Below are 21878 nucleotides of genomic sequence, written 5' to 3' on the forward strand. Positions count from 1 at the left end.
TGCTTTCATTCACTGCAGTTTAAACTCAAGCAAGATGTTGCTTTTTTTAGAGAGAGAGAGAGAGAGAGAGAGAGAGAGAGAGAGAGAGAATGACTTTAAGCCCAGTTAGAATAAGCATTTTCTGATGTGCGTTAGAAATTCTCAAGTTCATGTTCAATTCAGTAACTTTGCTGATGACACAAAACGCACTAAAAAAAACTCACCGTTTTGCTCCTTTACACTTGGAAGGTGAAATTTGCTGACATGACTTGATTCAGCTGCCGAGCCATATTGTTGGAGAAGCGATGCAAGAAGGAATAATAATGGAAGGATCATTTGGATGAGTGGTGGTTGGCGATCACAAAGCGCTGTAGACGAGAGGGTTTTGTTATCACCACACACATGCGTCGTTTACAGAACACCAGTGCTGTTTTGGACACATTTGGAGAGGATAAACGCAGAGTAGAATCCACATAATCTCAATCATCAGTCCCGGACAGAGTGAAATGCTTTGCTCTCTAAAATCAAGACTAATCCTCCTACCAAAGCTTCCAGACCTGCCGCTGCTGCGCAATGCCAGTGCGCACCTGTTGGTTGTTTGGAAAGTTGGATACTGAGTTGGACAAAGTTTGGTTTTTAAGGGACTGTAATCCTGGAATTAGTTGCAAAAGCGTCTTTACGCTCGCATATCATCTACGGTGCGAGATCATTAGGAATGCACAGATGCATTTTGGCAGAAGCGTGTGTCCACGGCGCGTTCTTGACTCCGTCTGAATAAATCCCCGCAGATCTTTACGCATTACAGCAAAAGCTCGCTCTCTCTCTCTCACACACACACACACACAGACAGCGAGAGAGCCCAGCAACCTGATACAGTCTGTACCCAGAAAACCATTCGCAACACCGAGACGAGTTCTGTTGTCTGGCGAGGTCTCGAGTCGTAACTTGGTGGAGACTGAGATAAAATATCGCTGCGCGGGGTTGGGTTTTTGGAGACTGCCAACTGACGGCACAACAGGTGCTATACATAAAGTACAACTTGCCAGCGGAGGAAACTCCTCGGGACGTTAACTATTCCGCTGCTGCCTGGTCCAATGAGGAGTCTCGCCCACTTTGAGTTACAAATTGGCGAATACAGCTCCACTTGTTGCAACCAGTTTCACATGTTTTCACTAGTTTCCGGGAAAAAGTGTCAGTGTCTCCAGATAACACAGAGTAAGACAGCTCAGTACAGTCTGTTATGAAGGAGATACAAGATAATTCTCGAAATAACTTTGCAGACCGTTTCCTCCACAACACTCAAACACCAGATTAGAAGACTAACATTTGACATGTTTGCAGCTCAGCACAAAAAACTTGAACATTTTAAAAGTCTGTAATGTAAGAGGATTATCGGTCTCATTTTGCATTTTTTTGGAACAACATTTGCCACAACTGCTGAAAACAGCAGAAATAGAAACAAGATGAAGAATTGTTTCTTATTCTAGGTGGCTGAATTTGTCTCTTGAAGAGAGAAAATTTGACTTTTAAATAATTTGTAAAAGAATCCACATCATTAATGTCATGTTCGTATATATTTTACAGAAGTAGATTCTTTTCTAGATAGTTTTGACTGATGTAACAATCTGGCCTGTTTGGAGAAAGTTACTGTGTATATACAAGTTGCTCTCACTGTGTTGGTGTTCATAAATACTTCTTATTCTGACTCATTCTATTGGACTACAACATTGTGGCCTTTGTGGCCCACTTACATTCCTTTGCCCAGTGCATCATGGTCCATCAAATTTATAACATATACATAGTTAAACAATGAAGTCCACAGTGCATATTCACATCAGGAACTTTATGATTCAAAAAGGAAAGTTTCCATAAGAAAATATGCCTAAGTAAGCTTGTTTTAACCATTGAGTGATTGTTTAAACCCCAGATTCATTTTCCCCATAGAGAGATGAAAGATGAATGTTTTCCCAAGACTTTTTAACACGCTGTTGTGCATTCTGCCTAAATGTTTCTGTGGAAGGAAATGTTTAAGGGCTTCTCAATTTGTCATATCAAAGCAGAGACACCGCTTGGAACAATACTCTCTCCTGTTACCAATTTCCTTTCTCCGCGGCACACTGTTGTACCTCATCAATTGCGTTTCATGTGGTTCCTCCCATCCTATTGTTGGCAAAATCCACCAGTGTATCCCTCCGCTCTATGGTAAGTCTGCTGCAGCACAGACACAACAATTAAAGGAGAGCTGGAGACATATTGAACCCATTGAGCCAGACACATGATGCAATGCTGCAGCAATTTACCCCCAGTCTCACATAGCTCAGAAACTACCACCTCAAAGAAAGTGCAGAGCAGCAATCTCCCCGGCATCAAGGTATGAAGGGAGGTTTTTGTGGTTTTAATCAAAGTTAATGGTTGGGAAAAGAAGGCATGGGGCATTGATACAGTCATTTCATACGTGTGTTGCCCCCGTAGAGAGGGGCATATAGAGGTCTTCTTGTGCCTGCTGCAATGGCCAAGGTCCTTTGTGTAAAGGAGAGTATCACATTCCAGCCCTGCAAGGGCCTGCAGCAGATGTCAGCACTTCACATTGTGGAATCCCTCTCTCTTTCGCACTCACACACATACACACTCATTCACCCCTTGAGGTTTTGTCTGTAAAAGCTGGGTATTTTGTCTCGTTGTCCACATTTGATTGCCGCTTCCACGGTGGTCTTGCGAGACGCGGAGGCTTTGATACAAAGAAATATAATAAACAGAGGAAATTAGAAACAAGACAGACCTTTTGGGTCACCGCTAACATACAGAGACATGCCAGCCAGGAGGACTCTGTGCCCGCCGAGCAGGCTGGAGATGGAAATGTATACAATAGAGAATTCACAGCCGTCGGCTCATGGCAAAATCCCATTAGGCTTGCTTGCCTTTTTGGGACAGATACTGTCAAACAAACAAATGCCCTGTCCCAGTCTGTCCGTATTACACAACATATCTCTCACTGTGTCTGTGGAACACCAGTTTAGTTCCAGGTGAAATGAAGTGAAACACAAGGGAGCAGACATGTTTGCTAAATCCAGATTGCACCTCATTATCGCACCTTGAAGAAAAAGGCCTTTGAGATGACTTCATTTATATGGTAAAACCTCCTGTAGCTGCGGCGGCAGCTTCTGCTGTGTGGCCCTGTGAGTTGTCTGTGGTTTTCATTCTGGGTGGGAAGTGTGCCAACAGAGGAATTTAGAGAGAAATGACTCACATTTTCTAAGAATTTATAACAAATTGAAGTCTTTTGTTTTCATTGTTAAACCTGATGGGTTCTTATCATTGAAAATACAGATTTAAAGTCACGCTGATATTGCTCTGAGAGTGTTGTGTGCTTCAGTATGGAGACATTATATATCAATGAGATCCTGATGTTTTATGGACATTAATGCTTAAGTATGGTATGAGATGTGGAAAGAGAAGCATTATAGTGATGAATTGCCCCTGGCTGCATTTGGCTTTGAAACCAGAGCCCCCTGGTGGTGCCCCTCAGGGCTACAGCCAGGTTTGTGCCCCCTGAACACTTGTTGATGCCACTGCAAGTACTGCGGAAAATTTCTTCATTCTGTAAAAGACAACACATGTTTTGATTCCAGTCTGTAGTGAAGGAGAGTATATTTCAGCATGTGATTCAAATAAATTCCAGAGTAAAACATTAACATCTTTCTTCTAATGGAATCATCCATTCATCCAACCAACCATTTTCTAATCTGCTTATCCTGTTCAGGGTCTCAGAGGGTTGGAGCCTTCATCTTCACGCATATTGATTCCACCTCTACAAACACCCATCACTATCACAGCATGGAGAGATGTACTGTTGTATTGTATTGTATTGTAAGGGCCTGATTTGTTCTTGCTAAATCCAGATCAAGTGAGACTTTTTTCCAGCTGTTTTACTCAACTGTTAATTTCTCAGTCTACTCTAAGAAAGCTTGTCACCTTGGTTGGGCTCTTATTATATGCAATAGATATTGAAACAATTAATGTCCACAGTAACAATGACACTTATGTGTTATGATATAATGATATAATGTAATAAAATGCAAAGCAAAAAGTAACAGTACTATTATCTAAAATATGCCATTACAAGTTAAAGTCTGGCATTCAGTGTTTTACTCAGGTGGAGCAGGTTGAGTTGGAACCAGCTGTAATCACTTGACATACTATTGGGATATTTAATCAAGAACATTATGTCATGTTTTATCATCATATTTTGTATCTAAAATCACAATCTGTAAAGTAACTATAGTCATTGAATAGATGAAGTGGAGTAAATATTATAGTGTTTCCTGCTGAAATGTAGCGTAGGCGAAGTATAAAATGAAATACTCAAGTAAAGTGTGATTACTTCAAACTGTATTTCAGCACAGTACTGAAAGAGTAAATGGTAAAATACACTGCACTTACTTAGCACTTTTCTAGTCATGTCAACCACTCAAAGTGCATTACGCTACAGGTCACATTCAACCATACACACATACACCGATGGTTTGCCATTGGAGGTAATTTGGGATTCTAATCTCATGTCCGCTTCCGCATGCTGACTGGAGGAGCCAGGGGTTGAACCACTGACCCTCTGAGTTGTAGACAACCCGCTATATCTCCTGACCCACCACAGCTTTTGTGCAATGCCTGCCTGACACTATCACAGCAGAAACAGAACAAAATGAACTTCAAAAAGTACCTTTTGCAGAACTGTTATCCTATACATAAGTTCATATTAATGTGCTAACATCTTTGATTCAGCTAACTGAAAGAGTTAAGACTAACTTCCACAATCCTTTACTGCTAGATTTTAATGCACATGGTTAAATCAGATCATTCATACTTCAGCTGCAGCATATTTTATTTGAAAAAGATTGTTATCCAGGTGGGACAACACTGTATAGGTATTTCAAAACTAATTACTGTAGACAAGTGCTGTAGATGTGGCCTCAGCGGCTGATAGAGATTGAAGCATGTTAGTGTTGTGCTGTACATAAAAACACAGTGATACTGTTGGCTAATACATTTATTCAGTGCATTTGTCTGCAACCAGAGTTTCACAGCAGAATCTGAGCTAAACTCAATTGAAATTCACTTGTTACTTTTGTGATGCTGTCCAACTCTATTTGTTAACACCACTTGATGCCCTGAAAATGAGACAGGAGGAAGTCTTGCAGTGTTATAGTAAAAGCTGGAATTAACCTGATTTGAACATGGGGGTTTCATTGTGTTGTAGAGATAAAATGTTTCCTGAAAAAAGAAAAACTAATCTCAAGTCATTTTAATGTTTCAGGAGTTCGTTGGATAGAGTACCTTTTTGCAGGCAAAACTCTATAAATGCACAATAAGTTTCAACAAAGACCTCATTTCACCCAGTATAAAATTTGAAAAATGTTGGACACCACATTTTGGAAAGAACCTTTTTGCTCTTTGAGGATTTCCCTCCTTTACACAGGAGTAGAGAGAAGTCCAAAAATACTGGGAAGGAGCTCTCCTGCTGAACAGCTTTCTGGCTCGATGCCTCTGTCATAATCTTGGTTAGTGTTGCCCTTACTAAACATCTGCTGACAGGGAAGACTCAGTTTCCATTATGGCAATCTGCTTATTTAATGATCCAGGGGTCAAATCTACTACAATGCCAGACTTCATCAGTACAGTGTTGTACTGAAGCCTGGCGCTGTGCGGTGATGGATTGTATTAGGGTGAACATCTGCAAGCCTGCTACTCAATATATAGGTCTACTCCAATTTACAAAGTATGCATACTGTATATGTGCAGTTTGGATAGCATGTGTTGTTGAAAGGTAATGTTGGAAGTATGTCTTACATTAAAATGCTTCATTTCTAGCATGTATGATGTGGGTTCATGTTTACAGGTCTGATAGAGGAGGCACTGTAAAGACGAGGGAGACCTTGATCAATAACTAGAGAGCTCAGCAGCCAGGAGAATGCCAATAAGTGAGTATGTCACTGTTCTGTAAAACTGTCTATTTACTGTCCTACTGTAATGAGTGCACTGATCCAGATAATAGAGGACTTTTCTTCTCAAGCCAGCAGAATTTATTATCACAAATTATTTTTCATTTTCTCTATTTGCACATTTTAAAACAGGAAAAATATAAGAACCAAAATAAAATTCAGTTAAAGTCAGTTAAAGTTAAAGTCCCATAACAAATACAGACTAGCTGAGGTGTTTGTCCTTTGGGACAAACATCCAGTTGAATCCTCCCACAACTTTGACAAACTATATATAACATGAAAGCAGAAAACATCACAATTCTGACAGTATAAGCCTGACAGAATTGTGATTAAGATCCCAGCATTATTGTGACAACAGCTGCTTATTTTGTAACAGTGTGAAAACAATACCGAGGTGTAAAATTAAAATAAAACATATTAAAATTGGGGCCTCTGTAAATTTATTTTATTATCACTTTGGCCAAGTTTGATGTAATGGATGTCAAAGAGTTACCTTTCAGAGGAGACTGCTATGAGACAGTTCAAGCTGAAAAAATATCAAATACACATAGATGCTTATATTTTGCAAATCAAACCAGTCTGGCTGCCCTTTGTTTTATCTCCATCCTTCATGATTTACATTAAAGTGTCTTTCAGTCTGGCAGCTCCTATGTGCTTCTTCTTCTTCCAAGTAATCTATCTTGTCACTGAGCTTAAGTTATGTCCATGGAGCTTCTCTGGGTTCAGTTAAGCAACCCATCACTTCTGAATTGAAAACAAACATGTTACTTAGCAGCGCACAGTGAAAAATAAGATGTTTAGTAGCAACACTTGTGCAAGTCTACTGCTGTCAAAAGATTCATTTTTATTTGAATAAAAATGTGACAACACATATAACTCTTCTCAGCTACAGCAGTAGCAGAAATGTGATTTGCATGCCAGGTATAATACCACAATAGATTGGTTCAATCCAGCCTGACATATTTCTGGAATGGCACTTAGTTGTCCATCACACACATGGCCTGTAGCCAGCCAATGAACATTTTTCTAGACAACACAAAAGGATCCTTGTGCTCGATCGCTTGCCTCTTGATTGTAACACCAGAGCCATGTCCTGTGACATAAATCATTAATCTCCATGCATATGGTGCCGATTAATTTGTGTATGCAAATAGATGCCATGTCAGTCAAAATTATACTGTGGGGATCATTATGTAAAAGCCGCCCAAGTTGTTTGACATAAAGTGATGAATGAGATATGGATCAAAATTGTGGGAAAAATCAGCTCACTCTCTTCTGTGATGGATTAGATTTTCTCTGAAGGAACAAAAGATCAGGCTTCCTGTTCAGCTCTTTTAACATGTTTTAACCAAATTCGAATGAAAAATGACACAAACGGTTCTGACGTCTTCAAAAAGTTCTTTATGTAGAAATGCTGTGACCACAACCAAATCCAGGCATATGTTGGGGTTTGTAAAAATGAATGCAAAATCTCTGGAGGGAATTCTGTGTAGCATAAATGTTACAAGCCATTTCTATCATCACATAGATGTTCAGTTCTATTTGTGACTTATTTTTAAAGACTGGCTCAGCTTTTATTATGGTCCACAACAATTCTGTATGACTTCCATTTGTCATTCTATATTAAAGAAGTGAATAGTCCCTAAGTTTCAGCTGGTTAATTTTCTGAGAGTGAGTGGTGGATAGCTAATATGGTACGCTAATATCAATATTTCTTTCATCCAAAAGTTACTCACAGTTTCTGGTATTCAGAGTGTTCAGCACCCCCCTGAATTTTATGACACCGTGTTGCAACACAACACCACCCATGTTTTGATAATTAAATTCACTTAGGAGGAGACAGCAAGGAGGGAAACCCACCTCAGTGAGTTTAAAATACTTTGTTTACAGTATGTGGCTGTGTTTAGAGAGGAACCTCCATCATACTGGCACGTCATTACTACTCCATATCCACGCCGATCTAAGCCTAATACACACACACACAGACCAGTCTGGTACACAGACATTCTTGTTTTCAGTTGAGCCTCTCAGCTTTCACTTTCTAGAGAAGAAATACTTCTTAATATGTAACTTACCAGCAGAAAGCCTGGCTCTGTACAGAATGCTTTGTACTTAAGAGGAACATCAATCATGTGTCACATAAAAGTCCCATACATGCTACATAAAATACCTTTATACAGTGCGGCTCATTGACTGTATATACATAAAACTCAATGCTCTGACCATAGAAAGTGATAATATTTGATGAGTTTCTAACTGTTTGGTCTTCTGCCAGAACGCCTTTCACACTTCACTCATTGACTCTCTCTCTCTCTGCCATTCATCTGTTCTTCAGTTCATTCATTCCAAGACACAGTCTCGGTGTAAACAAAAGGGCCACCCATCTACAACCAAGATGAAAACACATTGCAACTTGCTACGACTCCCAGACTGGTGAATACAGACAACAGCAACATCTACAGTAAGTTATTGACTGTGGAAACAGCAATTGAGGAAACAGTCTCTGCTCCACAAAGTCCAATTATTGGCTGTTCTGGAGCTTTTGACTGTATCACATTTTCTTCATCATAGAGTTGCCAAGAATTGTAGTTCCTTTTTCTCTGAGACTTTAATCCATATATGATTGAAAGCTCCTGCAGCAGCTACAAAATGGACCTTGTGCTTGAGTTTTTTTCCCCCTCTAATGTTTTCTTCTGCTGTGAAGGTGTGGTTTGTATGAGTAATATTTGTAAACAGGGCAGTATAACAGGCCAGTAATGTCAGATAATACATGCAAATAGAGACCGTCTCACACAGTCATCCACATAATTACTTCCTTCATTTCTAAATTATATTACAAAGCCAAGACTGGTCTTTGAATACAGAATCCATCACAGTCCAATGGAGGCTGAACTGTATTGCATCCACTGCCGTCACTCTCTGTTTTACGGTCTTCACAGCCCTCACTGCTCACGTCCATCTGCCGTTAAATACCACACAGACACTTCCATAAATAGTGAGGCGTTTGCTTCCCATCACGTGAATGAGAGCATTTCACGTCACGTTTGAGCCGTTTAGCGGTGGCTGTGGATGTGGGCGGCGGGGAGCGGCTGTCCGCGGTGCTGATGGGAGGACTGATGCTCTCCGGCTCCGTGCAGCCGCTACTGCGCATGTTGCATGTCAGGTACACGCAAGCCTCCATCTTGGGCATCCCGAGCTGAGGCGAAAGGGCAGCAGCCATATACACACTGATTCCAAAATAACAACAAACTCGGCGCGGAAAAAAAAAACAAAAAACAAAATTGGCAATTTGCCGAGATGTAACTTTTTTCTTCAACAAATTACATCAGTGAGGAGAGCGGAGAACAGAATGGAAAAGAAAGACAGCGACTGGTCTGGAAGGCTGTGTTAACCACTATTTGCACACTCAGCTTTACTGGGTCTAGTTTGCTAAGGAACTGACAGGTGACAAAGCCAAACGGTAAGTGGGAGCGTGTGGCATGATTTGTGATAAACGACTTGCGTGTCATTTATGTTCGTAACGTGCGCTCGTGAGAAGTGTAATCGCACGCTTGCGTTCATATGTATTGGCATCTTCTTCCTGCATCCCCCCCGTCATGGTGGTCGCCGTTCTTCTGTGTTGTTCTCACTCCCAGCCCCTCTGCTCTTCTGATGCCCGGGCTTTGGCCAAGTGTCTTCCTCTCTTACTTTCTTTTCTCTTGTTACGAAGACACTCGTTGCGACGTGCAGCCACAGGTTGAGGTTGCCCCGGTGGTCTGCGTGTACTGGTTGTTTTGATTTGGATGCACCTCAGTATTTTTGATGAGCATAGCACAGGCCTTTCCTCGTGGGTTAATGCATTTTGCAGTTAAAAGATAAAGATACCAAAGTATAGTCCACTGAAGTGCATCATATTATGTGGAATCTATGTATATATTTTTTATATGTTTTTTTAATCAATATTAAATATTATTTACACCTAATTATAGCTGGATTGTTTTACCATCAACATTAATAGATTAAAAATGTATTATCACTTATTTACCTGAATATTATCAGTTCTATTTTTTCATATAATGGTGTGCTTATGGACCAGAATCTAAAAAAATGCACAGTCTGAAGAGTGATGTGGTCAGAGCAGAATTGCTTATTGACCTTGGACCCATGGGGCAGACCATATAAGGCGTCTTGAGTCACTGTCAGCTGCTGTATAACATGCCTCTGCAGTTTTAACATTGCCAGTAGTAAAACACACAGCAAGGGCAATGTTCCTCAGCGGTGGCACAGAGTTGTCTCAGACTGTGCCAAGGTCAATTTATGGACCTAGTCTCAGCTGAACCCACAGTTCCCTGCACAGGAATCAGTTTAGCATGGCTGTGCATAATGTCCTGCTTATCTCTTATCATTACTTTTTTGAGAATATACACACAGCAAGGTGTAGATTAGTGTGAGTTTCAAAACAAGTCATATATCATGCATTATTGCCTCCCTCCCCCAGCTTGTGCAACTTGTTTAATTGAAATGAATTTATCTTTTACATTTCTTAAGATCAAAAACTTTGCCTCATCATTTTTTAAAATGATCAAGTCTGCATGAAGCCCATAATCCAGTGTTTTGGATCTCACAAGATCTCTGAGGTAATGTGTTGATTCACAAGATAAGAAAGGAGAAGAAGAGGAAGAAAAATTGTATGACTTTTCTCATTTTTTCTTCTTTCTTCTCCTTTTAAATCTTAGGACAAAACAGGCTGAGTCTCAAAATAAATATTTTTAGATGACTTGTGAGATAATTCAGAGAATAGGAAAGCAGACAAAAGATGAAATGTTTCTCATTCAAAAAAACATTTAAAATACTTTTTCTAAGGAACTAATTAAACGTTTTACCTTAATTATTAAGGTTAAAAAATCTGAGAAGGAAATCCCTCTTAATCTGGTCATAGTATACAGGCGCATGTATCCTGTGACAAAGGATTGCAATGAGGCATTGCTTGAAGATTAAGGGTCACAGGCCCAAAGTTTGGGAGCTAGTGCCATAGTGTGCTGTATGTTTATGCCAGTGGTCATGTTGTAATCAAAATTTTGTGCGTTTTGTAACAACACTCATTTCATCACCACAGTGTCTTGTGTACTAGTTACAGACTCCTCTGCTTCCTCCTCCTCCCCCTTGTTAGGAAAACTGGAGTAAATGGTCAGAGACTGGAGTTGTCATCTGGAGAAATGCCAGAGGGAAGATTGGATTCATAGGCATTGTAGGTCAGATAAGAAATGATTTCCAAGAAATGCAGTCGGACATACACCATCGCCCCAGCTGTTGCCATCTGATATGTGTGGGTCAGTGTTGATGTATGCTGGCCATTTTCTCCTACAGAATTAGGACACCAACCAGCCTCCCATTTTACAAGAATCTTTCAAATCGATAAGGTGACAGTGACTTAGTTCGGGCAAAGTAAGGTATTTGCATGGAGACAAAAGGCGCTGAACTGAGTGGTGGAAACGATTTCTGCTGGAGAACATGATGATCAATGTGCAGGCGAGGAGCAGACAGGGAGTTACTGGGCCAAGGCAATGAAAAAGAGAGAGAGAGAGTGTCTCTGTCTAGACAATAAACTGCTTCAGTTAATATACAGTCTTGCTGGCAGGGTTGTGGTGGGGGGACTGTTGGCTTTGCTGTTGGTCTCAGTATCCCTATGCAATGAAAGGGCACCGCTCCCAAGATGGGGAGTGATTCACACAGGTACTAAGGCTGCTAGCTGATTAATGGCCACTATCAAGAAATGCAAAAACGCACTGCCTGTGAGTAGAGGTGTGCATTTGTATATGTACGGCAGTGCTACTGTTAGACCGGTCTTTGGATGTTCTAACAGAGATTTATGGCAAACACAAAGCACCACATTATAGCCTACATTTTAGTATTTGCGGTGTGAGAAAGGATTGAGCCACGGCTATCATAGATCAAACCAAATGATATCGTATTTTAACATCATGATAAAGAGAATCTATAGTTTCAGAAAACAGCGTTATAAAACCTTTTCTCTGCAGCCTCTAGACTGAAAAGGATATTTTAGGTCATATTTATTTCAGCCATCCTTTAGAGGTCACATTCACCTGACGAGTCCAGAATGACCATCGTTATTCAGGTGCATTACTCCGCTGATTGGATTTATGCTAGAACTTGCTCTACTTGATTAAACCTTGTCAGATTGATTACTTTACATTTCAGACATTTACCATATGTGACATGCATGCAGAGAAATGAGAGTGCATCATATCAGGGAATGGGCAAAGACACAGCATCCATGGGAAATAGATAAAGCACTCTGAAGCTTTGTACTCCCACCAAAGGTACATGTTAAGCAGTTGCTGTCTTCTGTCGCATGTGCAAATGAATGTTAAGATTTGTTGAGTGTGATGAGAAAACAAATCATTTTGTGTTATTAAATTGCACACCATTAAGCCTCAGTAATTTAAATTCAGTGGCTTCCTCTCTTTAAATTGTTTGTTTTCTCCTCCACAGGCTCTACACACACCAGAATGGGCATTAAGAAGCTCATCATCTTTCTCCTGGTACTCTCTCTTTGTCTGGAGGGAGGGTCTGCCAAAGAAAAAGGGACAAAGAAGGGAAAAAAGAAAGGGAAGCAGGTGTACTGTCCATCGTAAGTATGAAATAAACAACACCTTGCACTGTGCAAAAGATAACACGACACATGTACTTCATGTAGCATTTATTGCAAGTACAGTAATGACAACATGATGATGCTATCAGTCCATGTAACTACAGTTTCAGAGTGGCTCTCTATTAATTATAACTGATTTTTCAGCTGTGAATGAATGTCACCTGGATTGTTTTCAATGACTTGGTAAAGTTCCTCCAGAGCCACAAAAGACATTGTACAACTGTTCTCCCCATGACTAGTAAACTGACTTTTATGTGTAAAATTGGTGGACTTCTCTTTTAATGTCCTTTTTAGGCACCCTAGTTTTGGCAGATAAGCATTCAGATAACCTCTAACTTAGTCTATGTTACTCCTGATGGATCTTACTTTCCAGTTTTTATGCATCTGTCATGTTTGAGCAGATCTCATCAGATACTTTACTGTTGAGCTACTCAAGTTTTCATATGCGCACCAGTACAGTCCAATAGGATCAGTTTACTCTCCAGAAATCTTTGCCAAATCCACCAAAAGCGTGGCATGTTCAAAATACTGAATACTTGTAATGTGATGTCTTTAAAAAGTTGCACCTTTCTTTTACAAGCCTGATGCTATTTGGCCATTGCTTCAGCACTTCCATATTTAGTCTCTGCTAACTGGCTGCAGCTGATTGGCACCATATGGCAGTGTATAAAAGTGTAAAATAAATATGCAGTTGTCATGTCATTGATAAACTAAACAAGGGAATAGCACGCTTGGTTCCCAACAGAATGAACATCAGCATGTCCTGACATGCCTTTTGAGTGTCCATTGTCTATATGTATTGGAGAACTGCTCCCTCTACTTCCTTAAATTGTAACAAATGGCTTGACAATGAAACTTTTTAAAATGGGGGAGAAACTGTTTGATGTAGTCCCAGTATTGGCAAGTGTAAGCTGTATGACATATTTCGTGTTTAGTTCTGTGTATGCCTTTGTGGATCAAGGCAACCACTTGGTTCCAGTTTCGCTGTTGTGCTTGAAGTTGTCAGAAAGGTCTGTTAAAAGAGAGAAAAAAAAGAGGTTTAGTGGATGGGAATTATGTTTTTCACTTTGATCAGTAGAACCGCAGAACATATGCACACTGTGCAGCGTTCCTGCGGAGCACTTTAGCTCATCCTCGGTGCATGATAAGGTTTACATAATGATATGTAAAGTGTTTTGAGAAGGGGAAATTCTTTGGCAGGAGACTTGCCACCCACAAGGAGGCTTTCTGTTTCTCCTTTCTCTCCTGCCAGATCCTGTTCTCCCCTTTCCCTCTCTTTGTCCCATTGTTTTTTCATCAGTCAACCACAGAAAACAAATGATGTTTGGCTGAAAGTCTTTTAAAATCACCACTTTGTGTTATGGTGGTAATTTTCATAAGACAGCTGTTTTTTGCTATTTAGCAGGATGGCTCAAAGGGAAAATGTACTTTGGTCTCAATAAAAAGTGGAAATACACTAATAAAAATATACTGTTTGTATTGACAAGTCATTTATAATATTTGCCACCCACAATTTTTATGAAGACAACTAAAAATACATGTAGAAAGTAAAATCAAGAATAAAATCTTGATAATAGTAGAGAAAATTAAGGTATCTGAGTGTGTGATCCCTGTATTTTTAAATTTCTTTAACTTGGCTAATATGGCTAATATTTGGAGTTATTTGGTTTATGACCAGATAACTCCAAATGTAATGTTATTTGCATGAGTCAAGTGTTAGCATCATGCGTAATGGACTAAACTGGTGAACATGGCAAACATTACTCAAGATCAGCATTTTAGCATCGTTGATGTGAGCATGTTGGGGTGCTGACATTAGCAATTAGCCCAAGCCTTACAGAGATGTTAGCATGGCTGTAGACTTTGTGTTGTTAGCAATATGATTCTTAATGACTTCATACTTTTTGTACATATGTTGAGTATTTCTTTTTTATGTAATTGTCCTAGAGGGTTGTCAACCTGTGAGATCATGTCAACTTCCCCAGTCATGATCTGGAAACATCTCAGAATAGCGCCACATCACATTTCTAAACATTCCTTCACATTGCCTGGGTGGTCCAAATCTTAAAAGCTAGTTTGATCCCTAACTGGTAGCTTTCTTAGGTTATAGTTTAATCAAAGAGTATACATAGTAGATGTTGGTGTAACTGTACATCTGCACTGTTCATCTGCCAGGAATTTGACCTGCTAATGTAATCGTGCCTACAGTTGCCTCTCTGTCTTTTTTGTTTGCAGACAGCTGTCATCTGAGGATCTGGCACGAGTCCCTGCGAATTCAACCAGTAACATCTTGAACAGGTTACTGATCAGCTATGATCCCAGAATAAGGCCCAACTTCAAAGGCAAGTCTCTTTCCCTCTTCATCTGTCTCTGTCTATTTTTAATTTACATTTTTTTGCTGCAGTCCTGTCATGGTAATTAAAAAAATGAGTACACTATGAATATGTACCTCCAGATTTCTCAGAATCTGGTGCTAAAATGATCATCTGCACACTATAAATGGTGCTTAAGACATTAATGAAAATGAATGCCGTTCTCTGCATATACTTGCATATATAACATGTACTACAGCACTGTTACAATAAGCAGTTTGTCTTTCGTTTAGACAGTCTGGTATCGTAAACAATGACAAAAAGTGTGAATTTTGTGCATTACATTTGACTTTTTGATGCAGGAAATGACTGTAGTTTCATATTCCATTAACCACTCTAGATTAATTATAAACCCTGAAGTTCTACAGTACATTGTTTTTTCATTCTTTACTTTCCCCCAACTATCCATTTTTACAGTGTTTACAATCTGTAAATATCACGCTGTAGGGAGTACCAGGCTTCAGTCTCACAGGAAGAGCCATAAAAATAATAAAGAGGTGACTGGCGGCCTGTCCATCTAACTGATGGTTCGGTCTTCAGGTGGATCCTCAGATAGTTTCCATCCTCTGGCACTTGGCAGCTGAAGCTGTATTTGGGACTTGGTATTTGATATGTTGTGAGCAGAATCAGCTCTCTCCCTAACTGCCTGCGACTGGTCCAGCGGCCAAACATCTGCTCTTGATTTCAGGGTGGGCTGAAAGCTCCCCGTCCATTAACATCCATGTCATAATCTCCCAAATTACATCCTAAACTGTGCCTTGTGCATTACTTTGCCCAGGCCTATAAAATAGAGAGCTGCTTTTATGGACCATATAGAGAATTTTAAGGTAACACCACAAGGGTTTTGAATGTTAATTAGTTTGCTTGGTTGCACTAATGCACTGAAGGTGTGAGCTATATGCCACCTCCATATTATGTGCATTAATTTTGTGCATTGCTTGACAGAACTTATCCTGTGAAACTCCTGAACCTCCAGTAAACACCTCAAAGGAAATAATTTATTCAAAGCAGTGTGAGCAGTCTGCACTTGTCAAGGATTTTATTAGTTTATGCAAAAAGCTGTGTAGAGTGGAGAGTGGAGAGAGATGCCAGTATAAATGTTTACAGCATTAGCTTAGCAGAGGAACGGGATGCTCTTGAGAGGGCATTTTTATTACACTGCAATGTTGATGAAGTCTTTCACAAATCCTGATCAGTAACAATCACTAGGAACAATTTGTATTGGTGTAGAAATAAAGAAGTACATGGTTTCATGAGACATACCGACACTTACAATAAGCTACAACCACACTGGTGCTTCACTCTTATTGCAAAGCAGGTGTGCAACACAGTGGACTCAATACCACCTTTCTTTCCTCTGCTTAAATCCAGGAATTCCTGTGGAAGACAGAGTTAACATTTTCATCAACAGCTTTGGCTCAATCCAAGAAACGACCATGGTAAGAATCCACTTCAATCCCACTTTCCTGACAGTATTGGAAATCAATGCTTATGCCAATCACAGGCAGTCCTGAAACCTGCTTTAGCCTTCAAGTTTTAGGAAGAATGCGTGAGCATGTTTTCTAGACGCTATCAGACCATTTAGCAGTGAATCATTATGAAGACTGGGGTTTTCATGCCTCATTTATCTGATGGCTTAATTGCTGATAAAGAAGTGCCGTTTTAATGCTAATGAACAGATTAAACTCAAGGACAATGCTGGGTCGACTCTCGATCACTTAGGAAACAATAAACGGGAACATTCCTGAAGGTTTCTAATAAGCCTGGCTTACCGGTGTGTTTTAATTTAAAGCTGCTGGGAGGGGCCAATAAACTTTAACAGTCTCTCTCAGTAAATATATTCAATTGTGTGACAAGGTAATTAATGCAGTGCAGAATGACAGAATCCTCAGTTTGACGTCATTCTGTCTCATGAAGTCCTCTATCTAGCAGAGTTTTACAGTTTGCAGTCTGGAGTTGTATTCCAAAAGATCCTCATAGAGTAACTGAGAGCAAATAAGACTTTTAAAGTGTCATCTCCCACAAACCACAAAGGCACTTCTTGCACCAGTAAGTAAGATGTTTCATCAAGCAGCACCACCAGCAAATTCCAGTTCATTTAAAATGTGATGGTTTGGTCAGTGGTGTGCCAGACACAGGGGACTGCAGGTTGTGATGGGGAGCAGACAATGTTCATGATCCTCAACACTTCAGAAGACAAAAACAGCAGGCCAACATGTGTACTGCATGCAACTGAGGCACAATTAAGACCTTTTTTCTTCCAAACCTGCCATTTGTCAAATGTGAGCTATGGAATAACTTGGTCTTGAGAGAAAAAGAGAGTTCTAGTTTTTAATCTTTTGCACGTTTTGACAGTGTCTCAGTCCAAAGCAGTGATCAGTATCCTTCAAGTTCATTTCATGAAGAAAGATAAGCTTTAGATCCTATATCCTTGAGTTGGAACTGCCTGAAAATCTACCCTGGAGACATTTCTCTTGGCTGCAGATCAATAAAACTGTGTTCACTTATAAAATCTTCTAGTGGAGAGTTTCACACCAGGACCAATTAAGATGATGCATGCTGAAAGTGGAAAATCTTTAAAATGCAAGGTAAAGAAGTGCAGTAGGTGGATGGTGGGAGAAAAAGAGAAAGACAAAGGAAAAAGACAGTAAGAGAAAAGACAGAAAGGAGAATGAATAGGAAAAAGGAAATAAGTAGGAGAAAGGGAAGGCAAAAAAAGAGTGAGGGAGAAAATGAAAATAGGAATGAAGAAATTGAGCATAGGAAAGTTGGAGGAAGAATCAGACAGAGAAGCAGAGGAAAAGTGAATAGACCAAGAGGGGGAAGAATTCAAAGAGAGAGAAGCCAGAAGAAGGAAAGAGAAAGGATTGAGAAAGAACAAGTAAGAGCTGAGGCAGAGACAGAGACAGAGAGTTGAGGGACTCCCAGATGGCAACGTCTGTCTCCCTTCTTCCCCCTGGACACCCACCAAAAGATAGAAAGAGAATGAAAGTGAGGAGGGTTCAAAACGAATCTGGGAAGAGAGAGAAGAGACAGCTGGTCACCTCTCCCCCTCAATTTATCACTCTGTGGGGTATCTGATCCCAGGAAACCCTCTCTCATCATTTACACCTCCCTTGGCCAAACACCGCCACGCGTCCGCTGTAGTTAACACATCTGTTTTCACTTTATGATTGTATTCGTCAGGAGAGGATGACTAATTTGATGTTGTGAGATGAAATAAATTGTGGCCGTGATGGTTTTTATTTATTTATTTATTTTTTATAGCTTCTCAGTTTAAGTTTTCCTTGTTGATTACAGCGAGCGGTTGTGTTAAATCTCTCCGGAATCGAATGCAGTACTGGCATCTTGATAGCGAGCCAGAAGGAGGATATATTTCCTTGTCTGGTTTTCAGAGAGGGGAAGGTGTGGGAATTGGCCTGTGTCTCTGACAGACAGAAAAGAGCCAGCAGGAACTGTTTCTGCTGTCGCTTGAGGACTAGTTAGACGTTGGTGTCTGAAATTAGGTTGTATAGAAATGACGGCTTGCCTTCCAAAATGAGATCTCAACAACTTGACCACTGCTCTCAGAAAAAAACTACTAAACTTTACTGGCAGCGTGATAAAGCACATTCTGGGTTACTGCTGAATTTATAAACTATCCAGAGACCTCTGTGTATAAAATGTTATGAGTTTTTGAAATTGTTCTTTCCTATTCATAATGCATATACAACAGTGAAGAGGGAAACCTTTCATGTGGTTTTTTGTCTGGTTGTGGACATTGTGCATCAACATGTTCCACAACACATGACATGGATCAATCATACGTCATATTGTTTTTGCATTTTTTGCCAGGAAAGTGATCTGTGTGTATACTGTATATCCTGGATGTTTGCAGATTGATATTTAGGCTTGTATGAGAGTTAAATATTCAACACTTGCATGATGTTGGGTCAAACTTCTTGGAGAATGTAATATGGTGAGACATAAACCATGATGAAGGGGGAACAATGGCACAAATATTTGTATAATTGTTTGTGTATGCATTGTTTTGGTCCCGAGGAAGGGTTTTAATGTAAAAAGTATCCTTGTGGCTTTGGAAGGAGGAAGAAGGACATAAGGAGTAAAACTCTACTTGTTGGTAGTATTATATATGGACAGACAGTCCAGCCCAGTGTGCACAAGGCTACTTTACTGTAGATAAAGGCACCAAGTGCTGGGAAAAAACCTCACACAACCAATGTACTGTCATGAAGAACAGATGTACTGTATAACCACATTCAGGTCAGCTGGCTGTTTCTTACTATCAAACCTGGCTTTAATTAGGGCCCGAGCAACGAGTTGCGTGGGCCCAACGGGGCCATGCAACGAGTTGCAAGGACCCTCTTGTTTTCGGTCTGTTTATTATTATTATTATTATTATTATTATTATTATTATTTTTTTTTTTCTTCTTTTTCCGCCTCTTAGATCGGCTTTTTGAGGGCCTTAACATGCGTGAAAACTTACCAAAATTTGCAGACGCGTCAGGCACGGCGAAAAATTTAAGAATTTAGGGGTCTTGAGCATGGGTGTGGTAAAATGGCCTCGGTAGCGCCACCTACATTTTTAAACGGAACAGCCCCTCAAGCCCGTTGCGCCTAAAAATCTGAAAATCTGCACACATATGTAACATCCCATGACGCACCAAAAAGTCTCTTGGAGCCATATTCTAAACCCAACAGAAAGTATTTTTATTTTGACCGGAAGGTGAAAAAATTGTGTGTTTTTGGCCATTTCCAGGGGTCGCTTGAACGCGAACTAGTCCTAGACGCATTATCCGATTGACTTCAAAACTTAATAGTATGTTCTTAAGACATAGACGATGTTAAATTGCGGCAGATTTTGAGTTTTTGTTGAAGGGCGTGGAAGTTATGGCCCCTCAAAGTTCGATTACTCGCCACGAAACAGGAAGTTGCTTTATTTTTGCTATATTTCGGCCATACTTTGTCCAAACTGCATCAAACTTTACAGGATTGTTAATGGTACCTATCTGCACACATCCATATGTCAATATTCATACAATTGTTGTAGCGCCACCTATTTATAGCAGGAAATGACATATTTTATAGTGTGATGTCCAGTTTCTAGACGGGTGACCAGATTCACTTCAAATGTTGTCAGCCCCTCCTTGAGGATTTTTTGGAAGACTGGCTCCGAAAATTGTGAGTTTTGGTCGAAGCGTGTGCCGGTTCTGGCCCGTCAAAGTTCGGAAACCCAACTTCCTGTTTGAAACCTCAGATTTTGGGGTAACTTCCTGTTGCGACTCTCTACTTTATCCTATAGATGGAGCCATTGTATTACTCTTTGATGGGTTTTTGGAAGGGGGTCTCTGTGTGTGTGTGTCTGTGTGTGTGTGTGTGTGTGTGTGTGTGTTTGTGTTTGTGTTTGTGTTTGAGGGGGGAGGGGAAGAAGAGTTGATTGAGTCTCTGAGAAGCTGCCACAGAGAGGTTACAGTCAGGAGAGCCAAGAGCTGCTTTACACGCGGTATAAAAACTTCAGTTAAGATTTGAGCTGTCACTTGAGAAAGCATCATGCCAAAAACTAAGGAAATCACTGTAGACTTGAAGAATTGTCGATGCTCAGGAAGCAGGAGAAGGATATACAAAGTTATCACAGCATTTCCAAGCATCAAGAACTCAAATGAGAAGCGTCACCGAGAAATTCAAGGAGAGCCACACTGTGCAGAACAAGCCTGGCAGAGGTAGGAAGCCAAAGATTTCAATGACCCTGGAAAGAAAACCAGTTAGAGACCTGTCTAAAGACCCCATAAACGCTGCCAAGACACTAGTGAATGACTTAGTTAAGTCTGAAATTGTAGTCTCAAAGAAGATTACATGAATTCATGTAATCTTACCATATGTCTCCCCTTGACCAAAGCTGAGCGTGGATTAATGCTGTCTTTACAGTTTGGTTTTGATCAGTTAGGAAATTTCACACGGGGTCAGCTGATTTTTTCGTGTTACTCAGTGTACGGCGACAGGAAAAGTTCACTAGGTCCTCCAGCGTCGAGGTGAACCAGCTGAATATAAGCCACTCAAGTTGACGACAAGTGCATTGAAAAGTAAAAGCTGCTGGCCTTTACCTTTTCTTTGTCAAAGCGCCTGTTCGGCCAGTAGTTAGTAAAGTAATATTTTCAGCGTTGTCCACAGTCTCATGACATGTTTAACAGGAAGCACAGCACGCTGGTTAAGCTCATGGCAAACTGTTACTAACAGCTAAAATGAAAGCTTGTCTGTATGTAGTCTAACTGGTTAGTTTGTCACTAATCTCCAAATTTTGCAAATTGCTATAAACTTCACTCTCTTAAACCAGTAACAGTCTGAGCTGGAATGATAGGGGTCTGTATGGATAAAGATAAAATCCTAATGATACCCATCCCTACAGCTGGTTAGTGGCGTCGCCCTGACTTTAGGCAGATGAGATATTCACTGTTCAAATAACTTCATTATAAGCCTTGTTTAAGCATAAATGATTTATATATGCACCCAATAACAGAACTTAAAAAAATGCTTTTGCTCAAAGCTCAAAGCTTGTAAACTCAAGTTAAAACTGAGTTTTATCTCCTTTTGGGAGGGGGTATTTCTCTGTGTGTTTGTGTGTGTGTGTGTGGGTGTGTTTGTGTTTGTGTTTGAGGGGGAGGGGAAGAGGAGTTGATTGAGTCTGTGAGAAGCTGCCACAGAGAGGTTACAGTCAGGAGAGCCAAGAGCTGTCACAGATGATGAGCTCTGAAAAATATTATCACAGAAAATAATTAGCATAAAAGCTTTTATTTTAAATTTTTACATCTGGGAAGTGTGAACTGTTACGCCAGCGTGTGCCCTGCAACCTGCGTTGACCCCGCGGTTGCCGGGGTCCCGCGG

The 21878-nt window shown here is 40.3% G+C and overlaps 2 protein-coding genes across 9 annotated transcripts in view; one reads left to right on the forward strand and one right to left on the reverse strand.

Moving 5' to 3' along the window:
* The window catches only part of pdgfc (platelet derived growth factor c), a 43114-nt gene extending 42018 nt beyond the window's left edge, over positions 1–1096 (reverse strand). Inside the window, exons 1-2 of one of the 5 annotated variants that reach the window (XM_018679407.2) lie at positions 567–1095; positions 204–347 (exon numbers count right to left, since the gene is read on the reverse strand). In XM_018679407.2, coding sequence (XP_018534923.1) covers positions 204–315 — 112 coding nt within the window. In that variant the 5' untranslated portion in view covers positions 316–347; positions 567–1095. Of the gene's footprint in view, positions 1–203 lie in introns of all 5 variants that reach the window. The other 4 variants (XM_018679406.2, XM_018679405.2, XM_018679409.2 and 1 more) reach the window with 4 other exon arrangements.
* glrbb (glycine receptor, beta b) overlaps positions 1–21878 on the forward strand; it is a 61803-nt gene that overhangs the window by 24853 nt on the left and 15072 nt on the right. The window contains exons 5-9 of one of the 4 annotated variants that reach the window (XM_018679401.2): positions 5873–5954; positions 8311–8436; positions 12468–12606; positions 14863–14969; positions 16371–16438. In XM_018679401.2, the coding sequence (XP_018534917.1) occupies positions 12485–12606; positions 14863–14969; positions 16371–16438 (297 nt within the window). In that variant the 5' untranslated portion in view covers positions 5873–5954; positions 8311–8436; positions 12468–12484. Of the gene's footprint in view, positions 1–5872; positions 5955–8310; positions 8437–8988; positions 9436–12467; positions 12607–14862; positions 14970–16370; positions 16439–21878 lie in introns of those variants that run through there. The other 3 variants (XM_018679402.2, XM_018679403.2, XM_018679400.2) reach the window with 3 other exon arrangements.

The sequence above is a fragment of the Lates calcarifer genome, linkage group LG8 (genome assembly GCF_001640805.2).
Source record: "Lates calcarifer isolate ASB-BC8 linkage group LG8, TLL_Latcal_v3, whole genome shotgun sequence".
NCBI classification, from domain to species: domain Eukaryota; kingdom Metazoa; phylum Chordata; class Actinopteri; family Centropomidae; genus Lates; species Lates calcarifer.